We start from the raw sequence: 27,080 nt of genomic DNA on the forward strand, positions 1-27,080 counted from the left end.
CGAGAGAGGTCGCCGCCGTCGGCACGTTGCGGCGCGGCCGCGGAGTGTGATGCGAGCGCGCCGCCCGCCATGGCCACGCTCGGCCTATCCAAGGTGTTCATACTGGACAAGTACTTCACTGAGCTGCAAAAGTTTTGGGAGACGGAGAAAAAGTTGCAAGGTGAGGAGCGCCGCGCCGGCCCGCTAGCGAATGAATCGAGCGACTTCCTAGAGCTGGCGAGCTTTCGGTTTCGTTGCTTATGAAATGAGTTAAAATTCGAAACAAAAATATTATGTTCGGGTTCGTTGAATGTAAACGTAGGCGCGAGTCGACACTCGCGCCGGCCGGGGGCCGGGGCTCTCGGGGGACAAAGGAGCAGAACACCTGTGAGTACTTTCCAAACCTGCATAGAAGGCTCCACGGCGGGCGACGGCGGGGCGCGGGCGGGGAGCGCGCGGGGGGCGGCGCGGGCGCAGGTACGGAGTTTGGGCGACTCACCGCGCCGGCGTTTGGAGATTGTCGCCGTTTTCCCGGAATCACATTCCGCCCCCCGCGCCGCCCCCCGCGCCGCTTCTGCTCCGCGGACACCCAAACACGGCACTCTCCTGTATAGGCATACTCGTAGCCCAAGGTATATTATACGAAGCTATTTAGCGAGCTTCAACGCAGGCGAACACGAAATATTACAATATGTTTTATCCCACTGTGACTTAGTGTTATGTTTTCCGGTGTACATATATCTATAGACAGCTCTTAAGCTTGTTGCAGTGCAGCTCGAGGGTATCATTAGCCTTAAGACAGTGACAACGGTCAATTAAATTACGTAAAATCAGTTAAGTTTTTTTACTTAATAAACGGTTATGTACAGATGTAGTCATGTCCCAGTAACAGATAGTTTTGCCGTACGTCCGGCGCGCGGCGTAGGTCACGCTGCACCAGCCACAGCCACCAGTGAACGTCGTCGTCGTGAACGTCCTCCTCCTCCGTTGCCCATGTTCAGACAGACATTATTCAACTTCTCGTATAAGCTCCAAAAGTGTGCCACAAATGCGTAATGCAATATCACTTATGCAATAGCCAATATGTAACAGGTTTTATTATAAATAGTGAGATTTTATATCAATAAAATAAATAAATTAAAAGTATAATATGTTTGTGCTTATGGACAAACATAAACTTTTAATTTATTTATTGATGGCCCTGCGTTTGACGTTACAGACTTACAGTACCGTTATGTGAAGGTCGCACCCTTGGAAGTTCTTTTACCGTTCTAAGCTTTAAGCTTGTTAACACCAACTTTTCCTACAAAACTACATAAAACATTTACAAAGAAACGAAACCGCTTCTATCTATCTAAGAAATCGCAAACTGATAATTACTGATAATAATGGATCATAGCATTCGTAGCCACACTTAGAAGTGTAATTCGCATCATATGTACATATGATGCGAATTACACAAGTAGAAGTGTAATTCGCATCATATGGGAGTGATGCGAATTAAAAAACCCTACTTTAAAAGGCTATGTTTATCAATAAACACTTAACGCGATACAGGCGCAGGTTTTTACCGGAGATATTTAAACGGCTATCACATTTTTATGGCGCACAATAAAACTGAAATAAAAATAGTGGTCCTTCGAGCCGGATGGGCAACGGGGCTCGACACTTATCTCCCGCATTCCACAAACGAGTTTATATTTTAATAGATTTTCCATATTGTGTTTGCTGTTTGTGCATCCTGAAATTTATAGCTCCTAAACTGACTCTCCAGGGCCTCTATCATGAGCTCTTAAATCCATTCACTTTACGTCCTTATACAGTCAGTATAAGGACGTAAAGAGAATGGATTTAAGAGCTCATGATAGAGGCCCAGAACAGCTTTAAGCATGACCTGGTTATGAGGCATTTAACAATGTGTAAAGATATTACGTGAATTATACAATACAAAATGAGATTCAATAGGTGGTGTCAAAGACGACAATTGACAGTAAACATTAGCGGTCAAGTCACGTCACAGTGTCACGTCACACGTTCCGGTGTCTCGCCACACGTGTGTCACATCCGCTCGGACACATAATATAGTGTACTCAATTCAGACTTACTCGACATAAAAAAACATTACGTTCATAGAAAATGAGCACAGTCTAGACTTTACGTTACGTTATACGTTTTAAAAAGCGGGGAACAGAATCCCGATTTGCCGCCCTCCAAGCAAAAATGTGCGTTTTCAATTGGTACTTAAAAAAATGCTATGATTGCCCCGCGACAAGGGGCGCCTCCGAGTCTTTTAAAAACAGATATAATTCTGCGAAACAACGTTGACGGGGTAGCGCAGTGAGCCACCGGTGGCGCACGCGGCGGTGAAAAAAGCAGCAAAAGTTTGGCAGGTGGCCTCCGGCAGCCCCCCAATCTTTGCCGCCCGGGGCAAGTGCACCCTCTCGCCCCGCCCTAGATCCGGGCCTGCATAATATTGTCTAATTTATTAACATTGCCATCAAATTACAACCTAATTATCTCAATGTCATGTCGATGGGCATCTGCAACACCACCAACAGGGTAGTCGCAAGCGCCTTCAAAATGATCTCTGGGGGTAGAGTTTGGAGCGCGGGCGGTACAGTACAGAGTTAGTACCTGACACCTGTGCGGGCGCGACCCGGGATGGAGAGGGATAGCACGAAGTATAGAACCTTATATATTTTATATACATATATGTACATATATTGAAAAACAAAATGATTGAAGTGATCAATTTTTAAGTAGAGACTTTAGTATTAGTCCCAATTATTAGTAAATATTATTAGGTGAATACAATTATTAACCTATATTATATTGTCTAAGTTATAAATACTCCAAAAAATAAATATTAATCACAATTAGTAATAATCATGCGTCGTTATTAAGTTTTATTAACTTTTCAACTGCGCTGTTACAAAAGACATCAACGTGCGCTAGGCAATCACCACATTGTACGTTAGCTAGTTGCAAAAATTTTGTTTCGACTGGTAAGTGGTAACTTACAAACGCAGAACTTATTTTGACGGAAACTGTACATTTTTCTGCGGTAAGAAATAGCCTACGAGCTGCTAGCCTTCGTCGTGATCTACTCAGTAGTCTGTATACCTACCGCTATACCTGTGCATAATATCAAAAAAATCAGTTCAGTAGTTACCAAGATTATATTATAATAATGCAAAAAAAACAAACCTTTAATTGTATTTTTTTTTTCAATTAGAAAATAATTCGTTAATACGAATTATTCGGTGTACAACCTTAGAAGCTGACTTGTGAATGTGTTTCGAAACTTTCGATGTACCTTATAGTTTGACGACAAACGGACAAACACCGCGACGACGAGAGAATTTTTCGGATTATAATATCCAAAATGACTATTTCATTAGCTTCGTTTACGCAATGTTCAGGGTTGAAAAGATGTGCTGTATTCGTGACTATCCTTTATTGACTAACTATATGAACTACTTAACCTAACTTTACACAGGAGGGAGGTGGGGCACACCCCCCACACCGTAGAGGTCAATGGGCACACCGCACACGCTACCACTGATAGGTTATCTAGATGTTCATTATATTCAATATTAATCAAGCCCCATAAGCTCACCGTTGAGTGAGACACAATAGATTTCGAAGAATCCACGATCGAAGGATTAAAATTAAACAATTCTAACGTGTTAATTGAGAGAAGGCCAAACTAAATAACAAATATGTTTCACTATAAATACTATGAATCTCCTAATATAAGTAGGCTGTAGGCACTGTGGCACTGCAGGTCTCAAAACAAAGTAGTGATAGTCCGGCCCCCCCCTCCCCCCTCCCCGCCGCCCTGTGCCGCGCCGGTGAGGTACACTGTATAAACCCGTCGCGCCGGTTTGCCCGGGATCAGCAGCTACACAATACTATGTTCCACTGTCCACACTCCGCACTCTGCACTCTACACTCTACACTCTACACTCTACACTCTACACTCTGCAGTATCTAAGCAGCTTTGGTGTTCAAGGCTCAAGCTAATGTTGTTGAATGCTACGTACAGATACTGCAGCTTCTTGCCCACATTTTATTGTAATTTTGTTAAGTTAGTCGAATTAGTCAGTACCGGTTTGTGAGAAATGAAAAGTTTTATCTATCTGAGTACATAATATCTATTTGTAAACTGTTGTTTGTATACTCATCTAACACACACGAGTAGCTAATGATAGTAGAATAAATATATCAACCTTGAGTAGGTACTAGGTCGTATCATTAAAGCCTGGTGTTTTTTTAAGAATTATTAGATTTTGTTAGCAGAACAAGTCCCTCCCCACCTCTACCTCCCCGCACGCCCCGCGGTCGCCTGCCGCGTGCCAGGTCGTTGACCCCTGATGGTCACGCGTTTGATAACAAACATCCAACTGCTATACCTACTTAAGTTGTAACTCGTCGCTCGTCGGCCGACCAGTCTCTCACGATATGATATATTATAATATTATGATGGAATGTGAGATTGACATCGCAGTTCTTAACAGCTTTTTAAATACAGTAAACTCAGAATGTGGCGGTTTGAATTGAACAATCGTTGAACCGCATAGCTGTTATTATACAGCATATTCGTTTCTATTAACATTATATTTAGTAATAGACTCTAGTTAAAGTATTATAATGTAAAATATATATTTAACACATTAAAAGTACTCGCAATATTTAATACCGCGCATCGTAATTTGCAATCTGCCACAAAAATAAAATGTTGTCGTCGTAGCTGCAGTAGACGTGCCAACTATGTACCTCCAATATACAGGCGCGGTCGCAGCCTGATATTTGGGGGGGGGGGGGGGGGGGGGTCATTCACTAGTCACTACACTACTATAATATTTTGCTTTTATCTGCGCCCTCGGACGGTTCTGGGTCGACATCAGTTCTGTCTAAGGTCGGGGCTCGGGCATGGTGGTAGTTAGGGGATAGATAGTTTCCTTTTGGCAAGATTTTGAGATTTTTCAATTGGACCTTAGATTTTGGGGGGAGGGTCATGTCCCCTGTGACCCTTTGGACCGCGCCTGAATATATACATATAGATACCTGATATTGTCAGCAAATGAGAGCGTCAGTCCGGAAAGGTACAGTTGTAATGTCTAATGCAGACTTCTTATGCGAGATAGAATTTTGGTTGTTAATGATATTTTTTTTATTCGTTTGACTGGACGGATGATAAGTGGACAGTCACAATTTCCGAGAGGTACTCAAACTGAGATCGACGTGAGAGATACCTGCCTTACCGGGAGGCGGGAACTGCGCGGCCCCACAAGTGAGCGAGTCACCGAACTTCATGCTTTATATTTAAGCACATTTGACAAAAAATATACAAAAAATGTACCATTTGAACTGATAGCCACGGATAAAATTTAATATTTGAATCCTGAAATAAGTTTTATACCACGGAGTTCGTAAATGACTGATGGATACTCTTTAAGTTAAGTTTGAGGTCAAATCTGAACGCTAGCAATTACAAAACAACTTCATAGTGGGGGGCAGGTTTAAAAATCGGCCAAGAGCGAGTCGGACTCCAGCACGAAGGGTTCCGTACCGATACAGACGAAAAATAGGTTAAAAATTGTGTTTTATGTACCCATTGTGTTTTATTTTATTTTAATTTTATTATTCAATAGTAATGTATAATAATACTCCCCACACCGGTTTCGGTGACGGTGGCCGGTTTCATTGAAACCAGACCAGGTACGCAGGAGTAATTTTATAGTGCCCAAGTGTGTGCGCAGTACACAAGAGCACTCTCTATTCCTTTACTCTCATAACCCAGTGGGACGGAAGACCGACACGACTGGCGAGAGATCAGGCGCAGGACCGACTTTTTACATGCCCATCCGACGCATGGATCATCTTACTTGTCAGACAATCAGGTGATCAGCCTGCATTGTCCTAACCAAACTTGGAAATAACATGTTTCCAACGCGGGATTCGAACCCACGACCTCCGGAGTCGAGAGCGACGCTCTAACCACTAGACCACGGAGGCGTTAGTAATGTACACATATAATAAAATAATGTATGAAAAATTCAGTACGTACCTATTGCCGTTATTGATATAGAGCGAAAAAGGCTGAAAAAATCACGATTGTTGTATGGGAGCCCCCCTTGAATATTAGTTTTATTTTGTTTTCAGTATTTGTTGCTATAGCGGCAACAGATATACACAATCTGCAAAAATTTCAGAAGTCTAGCTATAGTGGTTCTTGAGATACAGCCTGGAGACAGACAGACGGACAGACAGACAACGAAGTCTTAGTAATGGGTCCCGTTTTTACCCTTTGGGTACGGAACCCTAAAAATGAACTTAATCCTTTTATTTAGTCTCAATTGGAGTGTAGAAGATACTCGCCCGCTGGGCGTATTACAGTCAGTTCATCAATTTAATCTCGGAAGTCGAAGCGTCTTTGAAAGAGGCTCCTATGTTGTAGACACAGAGGTCACTCTGTAGTCTGTCAGAGGCAAAATTACTTTGAACTGACTGTAATTGCGTTCGCATTCTATATTTTGCGACGGCGGGCGGCGGGTGCGGGCGGCGAGCGCGGGCAGTGCGGGCGGCGGGCGCGGGCGGTGCGGGCGGCGGGCGCGGGCGGTGCGGGCGGCGGGCGCGGGCGGTGCGGGCGGCGAGCGCGGGCGCGTAATCTGTGCGGTGTAATTTAACGGCCGATTTAGAAGTCGATCGCCCCGAAGCACAGAATGTATATTAGTCCCGAAGTGGCTCGCGCTACATCGCCTATGACGCCTCTTACCTCAGTCCACTACCCATACACCGTATCCAATTTCTAAGCTTATTGTATTCAATATGAAATTGTCTCATAGTATCTGTTTAAGTGCGACAAGTGATGTTCAATTTGGAAACATTCTTTATTTGCTAGATATTAACGTTACATAAAATTGGATTAAAAAACAAATTATTATTTTTTAACAAAAAATTAAAACCGACTTCGAAGGTAAAAACAAAAGTAATATTCTTAAAAATAATCTAAAAAGAATCAAATAATTCTTATTCCTTATTATAGTGCCGTCTTCAGACTTCGCCTAAACCTCAACTATTTCTGTACTCAATCTTCGTACTTTTGAAGTCGCTACCAGCCCGGAAAAGTTCTGAGATCCTTGATATAACTTACGCTAAGGTAAGCTGGTACCGACTTCAAAAGCATGAAGATTGAGTACAGAAATAGTTGAGGTTTAGGCGAAGTCTGAAGACGGCACTATAATAGGGAATAAGAATTATTTGATTCTTTTTAAGAATATTACTTTTGTTTTTACCTTGGAGGCCGGTTTTAATTTTTTGTTAAAAAATTATAATTTTACCCTTTTTAGTTACCTATGAGACCACAAGGCTATATTACTTATAGCTTGTAGTCTTAGAGTTGTACATATTATTACTAGCGGTCGCCCGCGGCTCGGACCGTGGATGTCGGTTACGGCTGCAAAAAGCGTACCCAGGAAAGAGTTGGTCAGCAAACTGATTCTCAGGTCAATTCACAGACTGCAACACTGACATCGACGACGCGGACGCAGTCATTTAATCCGAAGGGATGCATATTGCATAGTGCACCGTGCACACTGCACAGATAGTCTTCCACCCGCACGCGCACCCCCGCTTGGTGACGCCCACTATCGTTATATTTTCATTTCGCCATAATTTCAAAACTAAACGTCCAATTTTAATCATTCAAAGACCAAATGTTATCTACATAAACCGTACTTAGTGATGAAATAATTTATTTTCATAAGGATTAATTGCATAAGTAAAATAAACGCGTTTAAATGTTGTCCAAAAAAAATTCAAGATTTTTAAATAACCTAATTGTTATTGTGCCTTACTCGACATAGATAAGTATAGTGAGTCGCGGACTTTTTTGTAGATATTTAAAAGATCTACAATTACTTAGAACATTTTATGGTTCTATCTTATATAGTTTCGGCAGCGTACGCAAAATAAGTAACTTTTCTAGTTGATTTTACACCTGGCGTCCGAAAAACAAAAATATCTTACGAAACGTAATTTTTCCCAAAATAAAATTTAGCCTATATTCAGCAGAAATAATGTAGAATTCATTGGCTTTTGCTTGGAGTAGTATAAATAAAGAAAAAATTCTCGAACTTGTATCTATAAGGATTCAAAAGTTCTGTTGGGTACCTTCGGAACCAGGATACATCCTGGTGCAAAATCTTACTTTTTGGTAGTATATGCCTGAAACACTTCAGAAAAAATTGAAATCACTATATGTTTCCATACCAATTTCAAGGAGTCCCCTCGATTCCTCGTGGATCTCATCATCAGATCACCATTTTTATGAACATGGTACCAACAATAAAATAATAATGAAGATCGGTCCACGAACGGCGAAGTTATGGTTGAACATACAAAAAAAATATATATATAAACAGACGAACGTATAACCTCCTCCTTTTTGGAAGTCGGTTAAAAAGAGTAGAGTATGTTAAGTATCTGCTGCACGAATTGTGCAAGGTTTCCTGACATGAAACAGCGCGGTACTACCACCCACTCTTGGATATACTTGCAAGTTGCATAGTGCATACCGATTTTTCCGTTGCGACTTGCGACTCGCAAGACGTTGTTCTTAGTGTGAGGACGTCCTTATAGCTAGTAAGACGCCGGCGCGCGCGGCCATGCCCAGTGCCCACAGACTCCACAGAGCCACATAGTGATAGTGCATACCGCGCGATGAGCCGCGCTGAAAAACCTCTCGCGGCGCGTGGCGGGTGGCCGGGGGGCGGCGGGCAGGGGGGGCGCGGAGGGGAGCTGGTCTTGGGCTCTAATACATCAGAGCTATCGGTTTTTGCCGCAATCTCCGCAGCTACGCGATGACACTTCATTGTGCCGTTTCTTGCCGCTGCCCGCTGCCCGCTGCGTCGGCGCCGTAACTCGTTGCCGGCGAACATAAATTGCGGCGAGCGGCGAGTGCGAGCTTGCACTCAGGAATTCCAATTGCGATTGAACGTAGATACGATGAATTGCTGCTTTCTTTAGCACATTATGAGCGGGACATTTTTCCAAGCGCGAATAGCTTTTTGACTATGATTGAGAGTTGGCCTTGGCTTCTACGCATAAAAGAAACTCTATTATTTACTCCTACCTGAGTCCCGGGACAGGACATAGGATAGTTATTATCCCTATAAAATGTACGGTTCCCGCGCGATACACGAATGTTGGCGCAACGGAGTTGCGGCCGTCCTCTACTAGTAGCTACTAAATATCTGTTAATTCCTCGTCAATTCAAACGAAAGGCTATTAGTATCCCCGCGGCCCGCGAGCGGTCGACGGTCGTTCCACTGTCTGTTGAAAGACAAGTTATCGTGGCCTATGTCCAAAACTAGCTGCTCACTGCTCACACGCACACAAATACGTCAAATAGTATTATTAATTACAACATAGGTACTTTGTATGTGTGCTATCAAACATTAATAAATAATAATTAGGTATTCTAAATTTAAAACTAAATTAAAAAAAAACTTATGCAATTTTGTAAATAACGTAACCAGAATCTGCAAGGAAAGTATGTTGATGTTGGTGGGTGGTCGGGGCCAAGTCGGGGCCGGGGGCAGGTTCCTCGCTAATTAGTGTCTATTAGTGAATGAGCTGCGGCGGGCCATACGGCCAATCGGGCGCCCGCCGCGACGCGCCGGTACGCTAATGTATGCCACTGAAAATGAAAACATCATCTTGGTTATGCAACCGGAATATTATAATACTAATTAGTAATTCAAATAATAAATAATTAGTAAATAAAATAATATGGTCGCTTGCGGCCGCCACTTAGAACATTTAACTTGACATTAATTTTATGAACATTTTGGTATAAACTATAAACATTTCCTGTCAAACTCTACAATTAATTGGAATTAAATAATAATGAAATGCATGTGCATATTTTGACCGTTACTCTTCTATTATTGCCCACTAATGGACAAATTAATCTTTTGGTTTGTCAATTTCTTTTCCCAAATCAGACGGGGAAGATAATATTCACTGTCATGAGTTAGCGTGATTTCAATTTTCAATAAAATTTCATATGACATCTAGACTAAAATCCAAGCAGCACCGTCCTTGTTTAAAAATAACCCGAACAGAAAAACTCTCAAACCTGTCCGGGCCTCTCTATCCGAAACTAAAACAAGTGATTCAGCAGTCGATCGTAAAAACAAGCGTGACGACTGACGGGTGACCAGTCGCCGAGGAAAGTAGAACGCGACCGCCGACCACGAGCGGCCACGAGCGGCCACGAGCGGCCACGACTCACGAACGACCACGGGTGACCATGAACCACCACAATTATATTTTTAGTTCGGGAAAGGACTCACCCGATGGTAGTTGTCACCACCCATAATATACTGGTAAGGTGGTAAGTGGTAACCGTTACCAGTATAAGGGTAACGTTTTTATTTCTCTCGAGTTGTAGCCCCGCGCTGGACCTACTTATAAGATCGCTCAGCGAAAGACGAGTCGTCACTCGTCATAGACCTGTCACACGTTCGACACCGACGACATTGTCAAAGCTCTCTACCGTGTGCTCACACGGACACGGTAGAGAGCTTTGACAAAGTGACGATCTTGACACTTAAAATATTTAGATGCGCGGGACGGGCCGATGTCCTTCATCGTCAATAAAAAGGTTTTTGACGCGGGCCGGGCGGGACCGGTCCTGCCTTGCGTTTCCCCCACACGGGGCGAGGGGCCCCCCGTGCACGCCACGTGTCCCCCCATCCCTCCCTCCCCCAGCAACGCACGCCGCATTTTTACGTTAATTACCGATAAATAGCGCAGAGGAAAGTAAAATTACGAGGACGACCGCCGCACACCGCGCGTCGGGCGAATCTACCGCTACCAGTTACCACAGAATATAATCAACAATATATATTATAAAACAAAGTCGCTTTTTTCCCCACATGTCCAATTGCTCCCTTTAATCTTTAAAACTACGCAACGGATTTTGATGCGGTTTTCTTTAAGGGAGATCGCAGACGACAGACTTTGTGCGATCGAGTCTGCGGCGCCTGTATGGAGATTTATCAACATATATACCAAGTATTGTACACATTGAAAAGGTCTACAGAAAACTCCGCGATGGTGTACGTATCTATATAATATCTCTTATGGATATCCCACAATAACATTTTTTTGGCATTTATTTTTTACGACAAATTATGGGTAAATTTCGAATCAATTTTAATAAATAAAGCATTAATCCTTGTCCAATTAAATAACTTTTAATACATTGTTGTTTTAATGTAGATCTATAAATGGTCATATGCTGTAAAGGGTCATAACCTTTATAGCATATGATTTAAATGAATATTTTCGAAGATATTACAGATTATAAAATTGCGGGAAGTAGCTTTTGCGGCGGTACCGACCAATGCGGGCCACGGGTAGCAATATAGTCCACCCAAAGAATAGTCAAAATGAAGGTGTAGAGTGCGTGAGCTGCAACCTAAGCAATTTCTTTAGAAATGTGTTCAGGATGGTCAGAAGGTAAACATACCCCTAGAGGTGGAGCCGGAGTGGGGGGAGGGTTTTGAGTTTCATGCTCATATTTTTAAAACGGTGCGTCGTAGACAAAAAGTGTGTTCTACATAATAAGAGCTGATAAAATTTCCTACATTTTTTGGCTGATACACTTTTTCGAATTCTTTACTATTTTTGAAGTACACGTTCTGAAAAAGTGAAGTTTTCGAAAAATACCGACTTGTCAAACATTGCCTATTGCCTTCTACATCAATCGTGTTATTTTGAAAAAATAAATAGCCTGCTTAGTTAATTCAGAATCTAATTTACCAAATACATCCATCCACCATTACCATAATGGATGGATGTATCATTAAATGAACATATTGTGTCGAACCGCGCTCTCGTATATATTCTGCCAATAGCGGCTGAACTTCAGGTATACTATTAACTCAAACAGGGGTTCCCAAACTTATTTTATCAACTGCCCACTTTTCGAACAGATTATTTTTAGCGCCCCCATTGTTTAAACTTCTTTCTAAATACATAAATACAAAATGCTAAATTGGTCGTTTTCAAACCATACCATTACCACCGACTTACATTTAAAACTTATTAATCGGGACTACGTGTAGTCAAAAATCTGTTCCATGGCTTCTGTGATATGGCTGTTTCTTATAGGGTTCTCAGCTTTTGATCATGGGAAATTGATAGGCCTTACAAAAGTATAGTACCTAGCAGCCTTTATGTTATAGTGCTCCTTCGGCCACAAGATCGTTATTCGAAGACAAGCGACAAATACATCGTCACCCCATGAATCCTTCCTCATAGAACACGCCACCCTGATACTATATTGAAAAGTAAGACTTCACAGTCTAGATTCTCCTTTTGCTGCAAGGTATTTTGGTTTCCTCTTGTATATAATACTAGCTGTTGCCCGCGACTTCGTCCGCGTGGACTTCAGTTTATAGCGCGCGGTGTCAACAAAATTGGTGTCAAAAGCTTTTCAAACCCTGGTACCCCTTAAATCAAAATACCCAAAACAGCCGTGTAGTGTGCACATAATATTAGTTTTTTTTTAATTAAACTATTTAATACCAAATTTTAAAGCTTATTTAGCTTTACACAACTTAGCTGCATTACACAGCTTTAACTTTACCTATAAACTATTTAGTATTTATTATTAGCCTACAACTCTACACTATACCACAGAATATATTATATTAGTTGTACCAAATTATACATAATAACAGAGCAATTGTAGCTCTGTCCACTTAGTATAATGTAGAGTATATACTTACATCAATCACGCACACAAGATATCGTGAAGGAGCGTAGTATTACAGATGTGTGCGTAGTTCGCTAGATTTCAGATTAACCACTCAAATAGGTACTCAAATACTTGAGGAAGTTACAATTAATATAACTTTCGTATGCGTTTAATCACTGCTTACCATACACGTATGCAACTACAACGATAACGTTAAGAGGATTCCACACCGCCATTTTTTCCATACAAACGTTGTCCCCTGTTTCCTCCCTGGATAATGCTAGTAGAGTTATAATTTTTTTCCTGAATATCTACGGCCACTAATACAATGTCCCTATGTTTTCTTTTTTTTCATAATTTAATTATTAAATAAGATATGAACGTTCAAAAACCCAAAAAAATGGCCAGATTTTCCACTGTGTTCAAACGTCCAGAAAACAGATTTGGATAGATTATACAAAAAAAGCAAAACATAGGAACACAGCTCAAGCCTTTTTTTAATCTTTAATGAAAAAAGTACTTAAATCGGTTAAGTTTTGGAGAAGGAATCAGGGGACATCGAATCGTTGATTTTCTGGATTTTCTGCAGTTGTCTCTATCGCGTTCTGCGGTATAGGCTTGAGGTAAGGGAGACAGTTATAGATATTACACGTACTTTTTTTTCATTTCTCTAGCCGCTGTGGTATCCTCTTAACTATAAGCGAGTATAATAATATTATGTCGGCTACTGGCTAGTATTATAGATGCGCGGTGCTTTGTCTCGCGGCTGTGTCGGGGCTCGGGCTATCAATATCAAATAAGGTCTCCGACCTCGTAGCACTATCATATCAGGTATTTTCGACGCCATCTACACTACTATTATAAAGAGGAAAGATTTGATTGTTTGTTTGTTTGTCTTGAATAGGCTACGAAACTACTGGACCGATTCGAAAGATTCTTTTACCATTGGAATCCTACATTAATTCTGCTGAACATAGGCTAAATTTTATTTTGGAAAAAAATAGGGTTCCGTAAGATATTTGGGATTTTCGGACGCAAGGTGTAAAAAAATCAACCAGAAATGTTACTTTTTTCGCGTACGCTGCCTAAACTATAAAAGATAGTACCATAAAATGTTCTAAGTAATTGTAGATCTTTTAAATATCTACAAAAAAGTCCGCGACACACTATACCTATCTATGTTGAGTGAGGTACAATAACCATTTTTTTATTAAAAAATCTTGAAATGTTTTTGAACTACATTTAAATGCCTTTATTTTACTCATGGCATTAATTCTTATCAAAATAAATTATTTCATTACTAAGTACAGTTAATGTAGATAATATTTGGTCTTTGAATGATTAAAATTGGACGTTTGGTTTTAATGTTATGGCGAAATTAAAATATTACGATTTCTGCTGCACGTTGCGAATTGGGCGTCGTCAAGGCGCGCCGCGCGGGTGTGTCCACGTAAATATTAATTATTATTACGTCGATCATGGGAATCGCAGACACAATAGATTTATAATATAATAGTTATGCGACAGCCGGGTGCCGCTTCATTGATGGGATAATATTATAGTGCTTCATTAATTCATTACGTTTTAAATGATTATTATTTTTGATTGCTATTATAATTAATTTCTATAACTATAAATCTCCAATAGCGGCAGCCGGCTGCCAGCATAACAATTATTGAAGATCTATTATGTCTGCGATACCCACGATGCCGATGGAAGTATAATTAATGCATATTTTTAAATCTAGGTACGCTTTTTCTGCTGAACATAGGCTAGCCTATAATTATTTAATGAGAGAAAAAAGGGAACCGTATTAACATTAATGTTAAGAGCTCACCCGACTCTAAAAATCAAACATCGTCCTTCTCTCTTCACACTCACGCCCGTCTTTCATATGCCAGGTGAAAAAGGACGGCGCGGAATCATCGCTGAGTTAGTTTTACTTGAATAAAAGACGAACTATAATGATTATGAAAAAAGTGTTTTGAGCAAATTTAGGTTTTATCAATACCTTTTTAGATATTAAAAAATATTAAAGAAAAGACAGCAAACTTCGATGATCCAAGCAAAAATGTTTCTAAAACAAGGTTTTTTGTAAAAAAGAAACTATCGAGCATTTTTTGAGTAATCGTGTTTTCGTCTTGAGCATTTAATCTTTATGATCTGAAGTTACTTGTGTCAAAAAATCAGTTTTCTAGACCTTACAGATTTTGAGATCTAGGTTAAAAGTATGTAGTCAAGTTAGGGTCATATGGGCTCCTAATTGTGTAAAAAAACTACCAAAATATTCCATATATGGAAGCTTTATAAATTATAGACTCAAAGTGATGTACTAGAGTCTTATAAGTTATAGAGGACATTAATATCAACGTAAGTCCGCGATATCGTATGTCTGACTATTACAATTATTATCCTACTTTTTAATCTAAAAAAAAATATTCACAGCCGAACATACTGCCTCCTCCTTTTTGGAAGTCGGTTAAAAATATGCAATAGTAATGTTGCGCCGGTACAAACCAGGCCAAATTACTTACCAGCTATAGCTTAGTTAGTATTTACCAGATTTAATAATAATAATTGAATTATATTTTAATCAATGTAACAATAATTATCAATGTCCACCCGTGCGAAGCCGGGGCGGGCCGCTAGTATTAGATATAGAGGTATAAATATCATAAAAATATTATAATGCCTACATCGCGGCCCTGCATACTAAAATTAATATATTTTCCAGTTAATGGAATCAGGCGTTACTTTGCGGAAATCCATAGCTTAAAATTATTTAGTTTGTTATTATTTTTAGCAATATTCCGCGAAATAATCTGTTATTTTTCTTTTCTTTTATGATCTCTAATTGTTCCAACACGCTCAGCCGAAAGCCTTTATCGCATTTATGTAAAACTTTATAGGAATGGCCATCGGGCACGGTATGATTAGGTACTATCTAAGATTTTTAGCAAAATGTGACTTATCAGGAATATCGCGGAATATTGCTAAAAATAATAACAAACTAAAGGTGAATGCCCAAAAATGTATGGACCAAAAACCCGTAATCGATTCAAACCATTTATATGGGGCATAGTAGACTACATCTACGGTATCCCAAATACAATGTCCTTTGGATTAAACAATCACCAAGTACTTTAAAAACGATCGTAACCAATTGTTTTTTCTTATAGGAATCTATGATATTTAGGACGACATGATGCTACAAACGATATTGTGACGATTAGTACGTAGTAAAAACTCATTTACATTTGTCTACTGATTCTTATATTAATGTATGTAATATGAAAATATTTATCACTTTTATATCTGCAAGTATAGAATGTCAGTTTGGTATAGAAATGGTATAATCTGTACAATGTATTTTTAACGATTATAACATGATATCAGTTAACTATCTTCGTCTTTTCGAAAATAAAAGGAAAAACGAGCAAACTGCTCACCTGATAGAAAGCAATTACCGTCACTCATGAACACTCGCAACATTAGTAGAGCTACAGGTGCGTTTAAGAGGGAATACGCTCTCTTCCGAAAAACGTACGGCGGAAGACTGGCTCATCAAAGTGATGACGATAGTATATTTTTTCGCGTGGAACGAGTGCGAAACGTTGCAGGAGGTATGATTCCGAACAATACCTCAGAGCACTCCCCGTGATACAATCGGTACAGAATACCTACAGTGAAAAGCCACGTGTGATTTAGTTTACTCATAAAATAAATATAAGACATCTCTTTTTAGGGTTCCGTAGTCAACAAGGAACTCTTATAGTTTCGGTCTGTCCGTCCGCCCGTCTGTCTGTCCGTCTGTCTGTCCGCGGTTTTGCTCAGAGACTATAGAACCTACAAAGCTGTAATTCGGCATGAATGCACATATTAATGATGCCGACAAAATGGTGTATAAGATCTTTAAAAAAATGTTTAAGGTAAGTACCTCCCCTACACATATTTTAGCGGGGATGAATTTTTTTTTCGCGTCCACCCCACCGTGTAAGGTGTCGTGCGATATGTTTTTTAAAAATGTTATATGTTGTATGTAAGTATAACATATTATCATTTTCCGATTTAGAGATGTGAAATATGAAGTTTTAAAGTGGAAAAAAAAGTCCTGCAGTGTCCCCCCTCCTACCAGCTAAACGGTTGCTTCTGGAAAAATATTCATGGGAGTAGGAAATATGCTCAATTTAAAAGAAAAACTACGTGATAGTTTTTCTTTTAAATTCAGCATATTAGCTAAGAAGACTTCATAAGTAATAGTCGAGTATACTCTATAGAGTAATAGTCGATTAACTAAAAAATGTAACTATTCGGAGAAGTATTAAAGGAACTTATAATTTAAATTCCTCATGTAATTCTCTTTTGTATTGTCTTAAATTTTTTGAAAAAATATCGACAGAATTCAGATCATTATTGTAGCAGGAACATGATCGCCTGAAGAAGGTATTTCTCGCGTAGTTTGTATGATAGGGCGGGACATAAGAGATTTGAGGAATTAATGGAACTATGCAGAATTTTGAAAAGAAACACACTATCTAGATATTTACGTCTTAAGTCTAATCGTTGAATATTATGTCTTGCTGCACTCTCAAGATGGTCAGTAGACCGTGAGCCAGACCGAAAATCTAGTGTTTTCAAAAATTTTAATAATTGGCCCCTTTCAATACGTTTGATGTTAAAAGCATAATCCGGATTCCAAACAACACTCGCGAACTCAAGAACACTTCGAACATAAGCATTATAAAGCAGCTTAAACGTTTCTACGCGTTTAAAAAGGTTGACCTATACGAATATCTCGTCACCGGGGATTTTAATATGAGCTCGATATCCTGGCCAGTCGACGTCGATGCTCCTATTACGACTGACTCGTTATCAAACGACGAAATTTCTTTTATTGATGAAATAAATGTACATTGTCTTAGGCAATCCAACTTAATTACGAGTAGTAATAGCTTCGGACGAATATTAGAATTAGTGTTGTGCAACGATAATGACGTCACCGTGTCGGAGTGTCACGATGCTCTCGTGCCGCTCGACGCTCACCACAACGCACTCTGGATTGAATTTTTCTAATAGCTACTCTTTAAAATCGTCTCAGTTTCAAAGGCGCATGTTTCATAATTGTAACTACGATGACGTCAATAATGATATTAATTCTATTCGTTGGGAAACTGGACTCGTGTGAGGATGCACTTGACTACTTTTATGCTTCAATTAATGCTATTATAAATGACCGAATACCTTTAAAAGTATCTCACAACAATACCTACGCTATCTGGTTTACATCGGCATTAATAAAGCTCCTTAAAGAAAAACACAAACATTTAAGAAGGTACAAAAAGTACCACAACTTATCAGATTTTCACACATTTAAACTATTGCGTGATCGCGCTAAACGTTTAGAAGCTACTTGTTATAAACAATATCTCGGTACCGTAGAAAACTCAATTGAGCGTAATCCCAAACAATTTTGGAGTTACATAAAAAGCAAGTCAAGTACGAGTTCACTACCTAATATAATTAAATACAATAATGTAAAGGCTACCTCATCCGTATCTATATGTGAGGTTTTTTCTGACTTTTTTCAATCTAATTTTCTGGCACCCGACGCATGTGCTATCCCTAACCCTGGCCATGTTTATGGCATGTCTGTAAGCGACATATCTACTATTACTATCGAATATGACTTAGTTGTTAAACTTTTAAAAGATCTCGATCCACATAAATCAGCAGGACCTGATGGTGTACCTGCTATATTTCTAAAATGTGCCAAATCCGTCGCAGTGCCACTTACACTTATTTATCAAAAATCATTAAGCGAATATATTGTACCGGAAATTTGGAAAAGAGCTTACATCACTCCGGTCCATAAAAAGGGGTCTAAAACTGACGCGTGTAATTACCGCCCGATATCTAAATTATGTATTGCTGCGAAGCTATTCGAGAAATTAATTTATAGTCAACTATTTTCAGCAGTTAAAAACTCACTTGGGAATTATCAACACGGATTTCTGCCTGGCAGATCCACGACATCTAAAATGGTCCAACTGAATGACTTTCTGACCGACGCTATGGACCAAGGGGCCCAGGTCGACGTTGTCTACACCGACTATAGTAAATGTTTTGACAGAATTGACCATAAAAACTCTTTAAAAAATTAGAGGAGATCGGTGTTCATGATGATTTACTCAAATGGTTTGTGTCATACATTACCAATCGCAGTCAAGCAGTAGCAATCAATAACTGTACCTCTAGGTGGCGTCGGATCCCGAGTGGTGTACCGCAGGGATCCCTGCTTGGGCCCCTCTTATTCGTCATATTTGTTAATGACATTGACCAATGTTTTAGCTCGTCCCAATTATTGTGCTTTGCCGACGATATGAAAATTTACAAGCGCATAACGAGTCTCAATGACGCTCATCGTCTTCAGGCAGATCTCCGTTCACTGGAAGTTTATTGTATCACAAACCGTTTAGACCTTAACCAAATGTCAAAATGTTCCGTTGTTACCTTTACGCGAAAGAAAAATAACATTACTTACGATTATCGTCTCAAAAATCATCCGTTGCCCAGAACTACCACCATAAGAGACCTTGGAGTTATCCATGACTCGAAACTATCATTTAACTCTCATATTGATCATGTCATATCAAAGACATCTAAAGCTCTTGGCTTCTTAAAGCGAAACTCGAAAGATCAAGGTTCTATATTGCTCTCTATTTAGAAGTCACCTTGAGTATGCCTCCCAAATTTGGAACCCTAGGTATAAAATTCACATTAATAGAATTGAGAACATCCAAAGAAAATTTATACGTTACCTGTGTTTTAAGACTAATCAACGGTTTAGTAGTTCCAATTATAAGTCTGTCTGTACTAAACACCACCTACTTACCCTAGAGGACCGTCGTGATATTGCTGATTTGTCTTTTCTTGTGAAAATCCCTTCGAATAATCTTGACTGCCCCAACCTATTATCTAAGTTGTCTTTTAAAATTCCTACTAAGACCTACCGTCGTCATGTCCCTATCTTCCTACCCACTAGTCACTACCCACACCTACTACAGACAGAACTCCTTCATGTATCGTGCAAACAAGCTACTAACTCGATTTGTTCCAATATGGATCTTGATATTTTCAATTGTAATGTTTCAGCTCTAAAAAGATCGTTATGCAAGCACTTTGTCGATCAAAAATAATTGATTGTTGATGTTTATCTCTTCTGTATTGTAATGTAAGAAATAAGATAACACTAAATAAATAACTGATATTCTTGTCTAAAGTGTAAATTGTGTTGCAGTAGTACTAGGTATTCATAAAATATTTAAGTCAATATACTGTAAACTATTACTATAGTGAAAACTTCTAATTGGCTCCTTATTATGTATTCCGTTTTTTTTTTAATTTCATTGTAACAATAGCTGTAAGTTTTCCATGTATCTTAAAATAAAATAAAATAAAATAATTGTTCCCAGTTGTTTGTAAGCTATATATGCACATTAAAATTCAGCTTTCATTCAGCAAAATTCAGCACCCGACCAAGGGCTCGACCACTAATCCTGTAGTTAAAATTATTGGATTTCTCTTCCACGTGAAAGTTATAACATGGCATTTGTCAGTATTTAAATATAATTGGTTAGCTTCATAATATTAGGTTAGACTATTCAGATCTTTTTGTAATTCAATACAGTCATTATTTGTCTTGATAATTTTATAGATTTTTGTGTCATCTGCGTAGAGTAGGTGATGAGAATTCCTGAAACATTTTAGAATATCATTTACGTACAGGATGAAAAGAAAAGGTCCCAGAATAGACCCATGTGGAATGCCCGACCTGTTCACTAGAAACGTAGATTGAAATCCCTTTAGCGCGACTGCCTGACTACGATTGGATACATAAGACTCCACCCATCTCAGTTAATTATCTAAAAAAGTTAATTATAATAGCTCCAAAAGTATTAAAAGTTAATTGTCAAAAATAATGTCGTGTTCACAGACGCGTCGTCGTCTAACGAAGCGGTGCACCTGCAGCGGCGGCTGCTGAGCCTCAGCTCGGAGCTGGTGACGCTGCGCAACCACCTGCACGTGGGCGCCCCCGCCGCCGCCCCGCAGCCCGCCGTGCCGCCGCGCGCGCCCCTCTCCCTGCCCCCGCCGCCCGCGCCCCCCGCGCCCGCCGCGCCCACCGCACAGCCCCCGCCCGCCGCGCCCGCGCCGGACGTCGACGACCTCATCCACCTGCGCGGCCCGCTCACTGAGGACGCCGTGGTGCGCGCGCTGCAGGCCCGCTTCTACCAGAACAAGTTCTACGTGAGTACCTATGCTGTGGCCCGTGGTGCGCTCGCTGCTCTTCGTTTTAAACAGAATTTGTTACTAGTATCGTAGTCTACGGTCCCCGACTTCACTGACGACGAGTAATTATATGTGTTGTGTTGTCGCAGACGTCGGTGGGCCCGATCGTGGTGGCGCTAAATGCGTACACGGACGTGGGCAACGCGCTGACGCCGGGCGCTGCCGGGGGGGCGGGCGCGGCGCGGGGCGGCGGGGAGCTGGCGCGGCTGGTGGCGGACGCGGTGCGGCACCAGGCGGACACGGGATGCCCGCAGGCGGTGGTGCTGTCGGGCGCGGCGGGCTCGGGCAAGACGCACGCCGCCATGGAGCTGCTGCGGCGGCTGTTCGACGTGGCGGGCGGCGGGCCGGAGACGGACGCCTTCAAGCACCTCGCGGCCGCGTTCACCGTGCTGCGCTCGCTCGGCACGGCCGCAACGCTCGCCAACTCGCACTCGAGCCGCATCGGCCACTTCATCGAGGTGCAGGTGACGGACGGCGCGCTCTACCGCACCAAGATCCACTGCTACTTCCTGGACCAGACGCGCGTGGTGCGGCCGCCGGCGCGTGAGCGCAACTACCACATCTTCTACCAGCTGCTGGCCGGCCTCGGCGCCGAGGAGCGCGCGCAGCTGCACCTGGACGGCCGCACGCCGCAGGACTTCAGGTGAGACCGACGACCGAGCTCCTCGTAAAACTAAAATGTGTGTTCTATGAACTGACCAGTCTACTGTGCAGGTACCTCGCGTGCGCGTCGGGGTGGCGCGCGGAGGCGGAGGAGGCGGCGCGGTTCGCGGCGTGGAAGGGCTGCCTGGGCGTGCTGGGCATCCCCTTCGCGGACGTACTGCGCGTGCTCGCCGCCGTACTGCTGCTCGGCAACGTCACCTTCGTCGACAACGCCGACGGCGCCGCCGAGCCCAACGGCGACGTGAGTGATCTATGCCCCGCCCATCAGATAACTAGTGTCATGCGTGTTGAAACGAGTTTCGTGAAAGTAGTTGAAAGTAGTAGAAATTTTTCAATTCAATCTTTTCAAATCAATTCAAAATGTATTCGTGTTTTATCGAATACCGAGCAAAGGTCGGTCAAACAGCTAGTATTGATAAAATTAATGTCAGAAAACTAATTTAGAGTCACTAGTTTGTAACTAAATTCGGCTTAACTTAGTCGTTGTCGTTCGCAGACGGAGCTGTCGCTGGCGGGGTCGTTGCTGGGTGTGGGCGTGGCTTCGCTGGCGCGGGGTCTGGGCGGGCGCGGGCGGCGGGGCGTGGGCGGCGCGGTGCGGGCGCCAGCAACGGCGGCGGCGGCGGCGGTGGCCCGGGACGCGCTCGCCAAGGCCCTGTACTGCCGCACCGTGGCCACCATCGTGCGCCGCGCCAACTCGCTCAAGCGCCTCGGCTCCACCCTCGGCACGCTGTCCTCCGACTCCAACGAATCGGTCGGTACCTCTGTTACATTTTTAGTTTATTGCATTACATCACATTAAAAGTTACTTTTTCATTTTATTTTATTTTGAGATATATATAGAAACTTAAAATTTTTAATATGCAATGGATTTTAAAACAGAATACATGAAGAGACAATAATTAAAAGCTGCCTTTAACATTTTGTCATAATTGTTATGGTAGGTGCACCACGACGCGGTGTCGCGGCGCACGTCGACGACGGCGAGCAGCGCGGGGGGCGCGGGCGGGGGGGCGCGCGGGCGCGGGGCGGCCGGCGCGCGCTCAATGGCCGCGCTCAACGACGCCGTGCGCCACGCCACCGACGGCTTCGTCGGCATTCTCGACATGTTCGGCTTCGAGGACGCCGCGCCCTCGCGCCTCGAGCACTTGTGCGCCAACCTGTGCGCCGAGACCATGCAGCACTTCTACAACACGCACGTGTTCAAGTCCTCGGCCGAGTCGTGCCGCGAGGAGGGCGTGACCGGCGCGCCCGAGGTGGAGTACGCGGACAACGTGCCGTGCATCGACCTCGTGTCGTCGCTGCGCAGCGGGCTGCTGGCGGCGCTGGACGCCGAGTGCGCCGCGCCCGCCGCCGCCGCCGCGCCCGATCAGTACGTGGCCCGCGTCCGCGCCGCGCACCGCGCGCACCCGCGCCTGGCGGAAGCGCGGCCGCCACACGCGCGCCGCTTCGTCGTGCGCCACTACGCCGGCGACGTCACGTACGACGCCGGCGACTTCCTGGAGGCCAACCGCGACGTCGTGCCCGACGACCTCGTCGCCGTCTTCGACACCCGGGCGTGCGATTTCGGCTTCGCGACGCACCTCTTCGGCACGGAGCTCAAGGTTGGGTGACTACCTAGTACCTACCCGTTCTCGCTGCTCGTCCTCCGTCGGCGGCGTCGTCTCACTGTTAATTCTGTGTGTAGATCCTGGCGGCGGGCGGCGGGCCGACGGGCGCGGCGTTCCGGGCGTCGCCGACGGCGGGCGCGGGCGCGGGTTCGACGCTGACGCAGGACTTCCACACGCGGCTGGACAACCTGCTGCGCACGCTGGTCCACGCGCGCCCGCACTTCGTGCGCTGCCTGCGCGCCAACGCCACCGAGACGCCGCTGCACTTCGACCGCGCCACCGTCGCCCGACAGGTGACTATTTTGTATTAGTATATATAGTACACAATAGATTCCAGACGGTAGTACTCAATGAATACTCATCCAGATGCTCTTATATTCCTTCGGGAATACCTCAAGGATCTCTCTTGGGACCCTTATTGTTTAACATTTTTATAAACGATGTGTCTTCCGCCTTCTCTTTCTGTACAGTGCTTCTATTCGCCGACGATATGAAGATACTATGTCTAGTGAGAACTGTAGATGATGGCGAAAAAAATTAAAAAAGACCTTGATAATTTTTACCACTATTATGTTATTAACAAATTAGATTTAAATGTGACAAAATGTTACGTATGTTCCTTCACCCGCAAATCTAATATTATAGATTATCCCTATAAACTACGAGATACTACCATAGCGAGAGTAAATACTGTCAGGGACCTAGGTGTCATCTTTGATTCCAAACTTCTATTCGACTCGCACATCGACCACATAATTAAAAAAGCTCGCAAAGCCTTAGGATTCATATTTAGACTCTCCTCTGATTTTACGCGCATTAAAACAATTAAAATACTTTATTGTGCTTTCGTTCGTAGTCATTTGTAATACTGCTCGCCCGTGTGGAACCCCAACTACGCTACCTATAATGATAGAATTGAGAATATTCAAAAAAAGTTTTTAAAATTCATACAGTTCAAGTCAAATACCCACCTACCTAACTATATCGAAAGATGCAAAAAAAAAAATCACATCTTGCCTCTCGCCGAACGAAGAATCATTGCCGACTTGTCGTTGCTCTTTAAAATATTCAGTGGTTCAATTGATTGCCCGGAACTAGTCAGTAAATTTGAGCTCAAAATACCCTCCGGCTCGCTCAGAAGACGTCAACTCCTACACGTTCCATATGCCCCTACCACCTACCGGCAAAATGCGTACATCGTGCGAGCTAGCAAAGCGGACAATACAGCGTCTCAAAGTACCGACGTAGATCTATTTAATACTAACATTAGAAGTCTCAAAAAAGTGTTAACAGACGATTTCTTTAATACTACTGGTACAAGCTAATTTAGTTTATGATAATAATTTGCACATTACTGATACTGCCGATCCAAGGATATGCTTTTTTTATATTTTATTCATCACAGTGCGTCAATTTGACGTCAACCAAATGTATATTGTACAATCTACACAAATACCTAGTCGCGAAAACTTTTAATTGGCATTTGTATTGTTACTTTTGAATCCTACCTTTGTACTAGCTGTAAGTTTTCTTTTAAAATAAAATAAAATAGTATAACTGCGTTTGGGAAAAGGCTGCGTAGAGATCTTTCTACGTAGACCAGCTATTCTGTCGTTACGCGTCGTGTACAGACCCGTACATAGGTCGCTGGTTCATATCCGGCTCGAAGGACCACAAAGATGTACGGGTCTGTACACCTTACACGCTGATAATGCTGATTGATTATAGAAACAGCCGTAAAATGATATCTGTTTATTGATACACTAACAGAGGTACAGTGATATAAGAAGTGATATAATAGTAATGATAGCGTATTATAGCAGACACATTTTATATACACAAAGTCAATGATGAGTATAGCAAAAATTAAAACATTACGAAATCGTTCAAATATAATGAGATATTTACCTACTAAATTGATGAACTAATTAATATGCTGACATAGGAATGTGCGATGCTTGCATCGTACACGTCGTGTATTCACCGCAGTCATTTGTTTGAATCTGCAATTGAAATACTTATACAGGGTGTAACAAAAATAAGTGATAATACTTAAGGGTGTGTACGTGTTCCTTGTAGAGAGTTCACTGTGAAAGTAGCAGCGCTGAAAGACCAAAAATTTTTTCACTTTTGTATGGAGATACTCGTGACGCTCGGGCCTTTGCCCATACAAAACTGAAAAAAAATTTCGTCTTTCAGAGCTGCTACTTTCACAGTGAACTCTCTACAAGGAACACGTACATACCCTAAAGTACTATCACTTATTATATTAATGTAACAAATCACACCCTGTATAAATAAAGATGGCCGCTCTACCAATCAGAGTGGGGACTTGGAGAAGATGTCCGCCAACGTGAGAGCTGTCGCCCACTTCTTTACCAACCACCACCGAGAGTAGAGCGTTTAGTGATATAGTATTCTGTGTTTAATTTATTCCTCCAACGACAATGTACAAATTGTACATATATTAAATTGCTTTAGGTACTATATGACTGTAACTATGTGTTCTGAAAAAGAAAATAATTTAAATGCCGTCAGAGAAGGCGCTAGTGATCATTCAATCGAAGAGCAGATTCTATAACGTCGTGTGCGGGGTCTCAGGTGCGCGCGCTGCAGATCCTGGAGACGGCGCAGCTGATGGCTAGCGGCTACCCGCACCGCATGCGGTTCCGCGCGTTCGCCGGCCGCTACCGCGCGCTGTGGGTGCGCGGCGCGGCGGGCGGCGCGGCGGGCGGCGCGGCGGGCGGCGCGGCGGGCGGCGAGCGCGACAGTGGCGCGGCGTGCGCGCGCGTGCTGCGGGCCGTCGCCGCCGCCGCCGCGCCGCCCGCGCCCGCCTCGCCCGCCGCCGTGCGCTGGGCCCTCGGCAAGCGACACGTCTTCCTCAGCGAGGGCATGCGCCAGGTGAGCTTCCCAGTTTCTCTTCCTCGTTTAATCGCAACACGAAACTTGTGAAAATGTACTATTTAGTAACTCATGTATTACATGAAGCGTTATAATCACAACGCATTTTATGATCAGGTTCTGGAGCGCATGCGGCGCGCTCGGCAGCAGGCGGCGGCGCAGCTGATCCAGGCGGCGTGGCGGCGGCACCGCGCGCGGTCGCGCACGCCGGTCGCGCGCCCGCGCCCGCAGCCCATCGCCGGCACGCCGCCGCCCGACCCCGCCGACAAGTGTGACCCCACGCTCGTCAAGCGCACCTGCTCGCTGTTCGGCCTGGACCTGGTGAGCGCCTGCGGCCCTCTCTCCCCCCGCCAGCCCTCCGCGACCCCCACTCACCACTCGGCCTGCCCGCAGGAGCGACCGCCGCCGCTCCCGCCGCCGCGCGCGTACACGGTGGCGCACGGCGTGAAGCTGGGCTACCCGCAGCAGCGGCGCGTGGCACGCGACTGGGAGGAGGGCGGCGTGCGGCTGCGCGCGGGCGACACGGTGCTGGCGCTGGGCGCGGCGCGGCGCGGCCACGTGGCCGTTCAGGCGGGCGCGCGCACCGCCTCCGTGCCGCACTCCGTGCTGGCCCCGCCCCGGGCGCCCCGTCCCGCCCCTCCGCCGCCCCCCGCGCCACCTGCGACCGCCCCGGCCTCTGCGCCCACCTGACGACCCCGGACCCCGGACAAGATACACATTGAATGCATCGGGCGACTCAAAATAATATGTACCTTCTACACAAAAAAATAGCAGTCGATGAGAATAGGGGACTTCAAAACGATCTG

At 43.4% G+C, this 27,080-nt stretch overlaps 1 protein-coding gene across 1 annotated transcript; it reads left to right on the forward strand.

The window, feature by feature from the left end:
- On the forward strand, nucleotides 1–26,964 carry LOC121739469 (myosin-J heavy chain). Its single transcript, XM_042131954.1, has 10 exons — nucleotides 1–160; nucleotides 20,751–21,061; nucleotides 21,193–21,746; nucleotides 21,818–22,007; nucleotides 22,263–22,517; nucleotides 22,708–23,367; nucleotides 23,451–23,666; nucleotides 25,975–26,274; nucleotides 26,392–26,595; nucleotides 26,668–26,964. The coding sequence occupies exons 1-10, from the start codon at nucleotides 70–72 to the stop codon at nucleotides 26,962–26,964; spliced, it is 3,078 nt and encodes a 1,025-aa protein (XP_041987888.1). The 5' UTR covers nucleotides 1–69.
- Nucleotides 26,965–27,080: the final 116 nt, after the last annotated feature.

The sequence above is a fragment of the Aricia agestis genome, chromosome Z, assembly GCF_905147365.1.
Source record: "Aricia agestis chromosome Z, ilAriAges1.1, whole genome shotgun sequence".
In the NCBI taxonomy this organism is placed as follows: domain Eukaryota; kingdom Metazoa; phylum Arthropoda; class Insecta; order Lepidoptera; family Lycaenidae; genus Aricia; species Aricia agestis.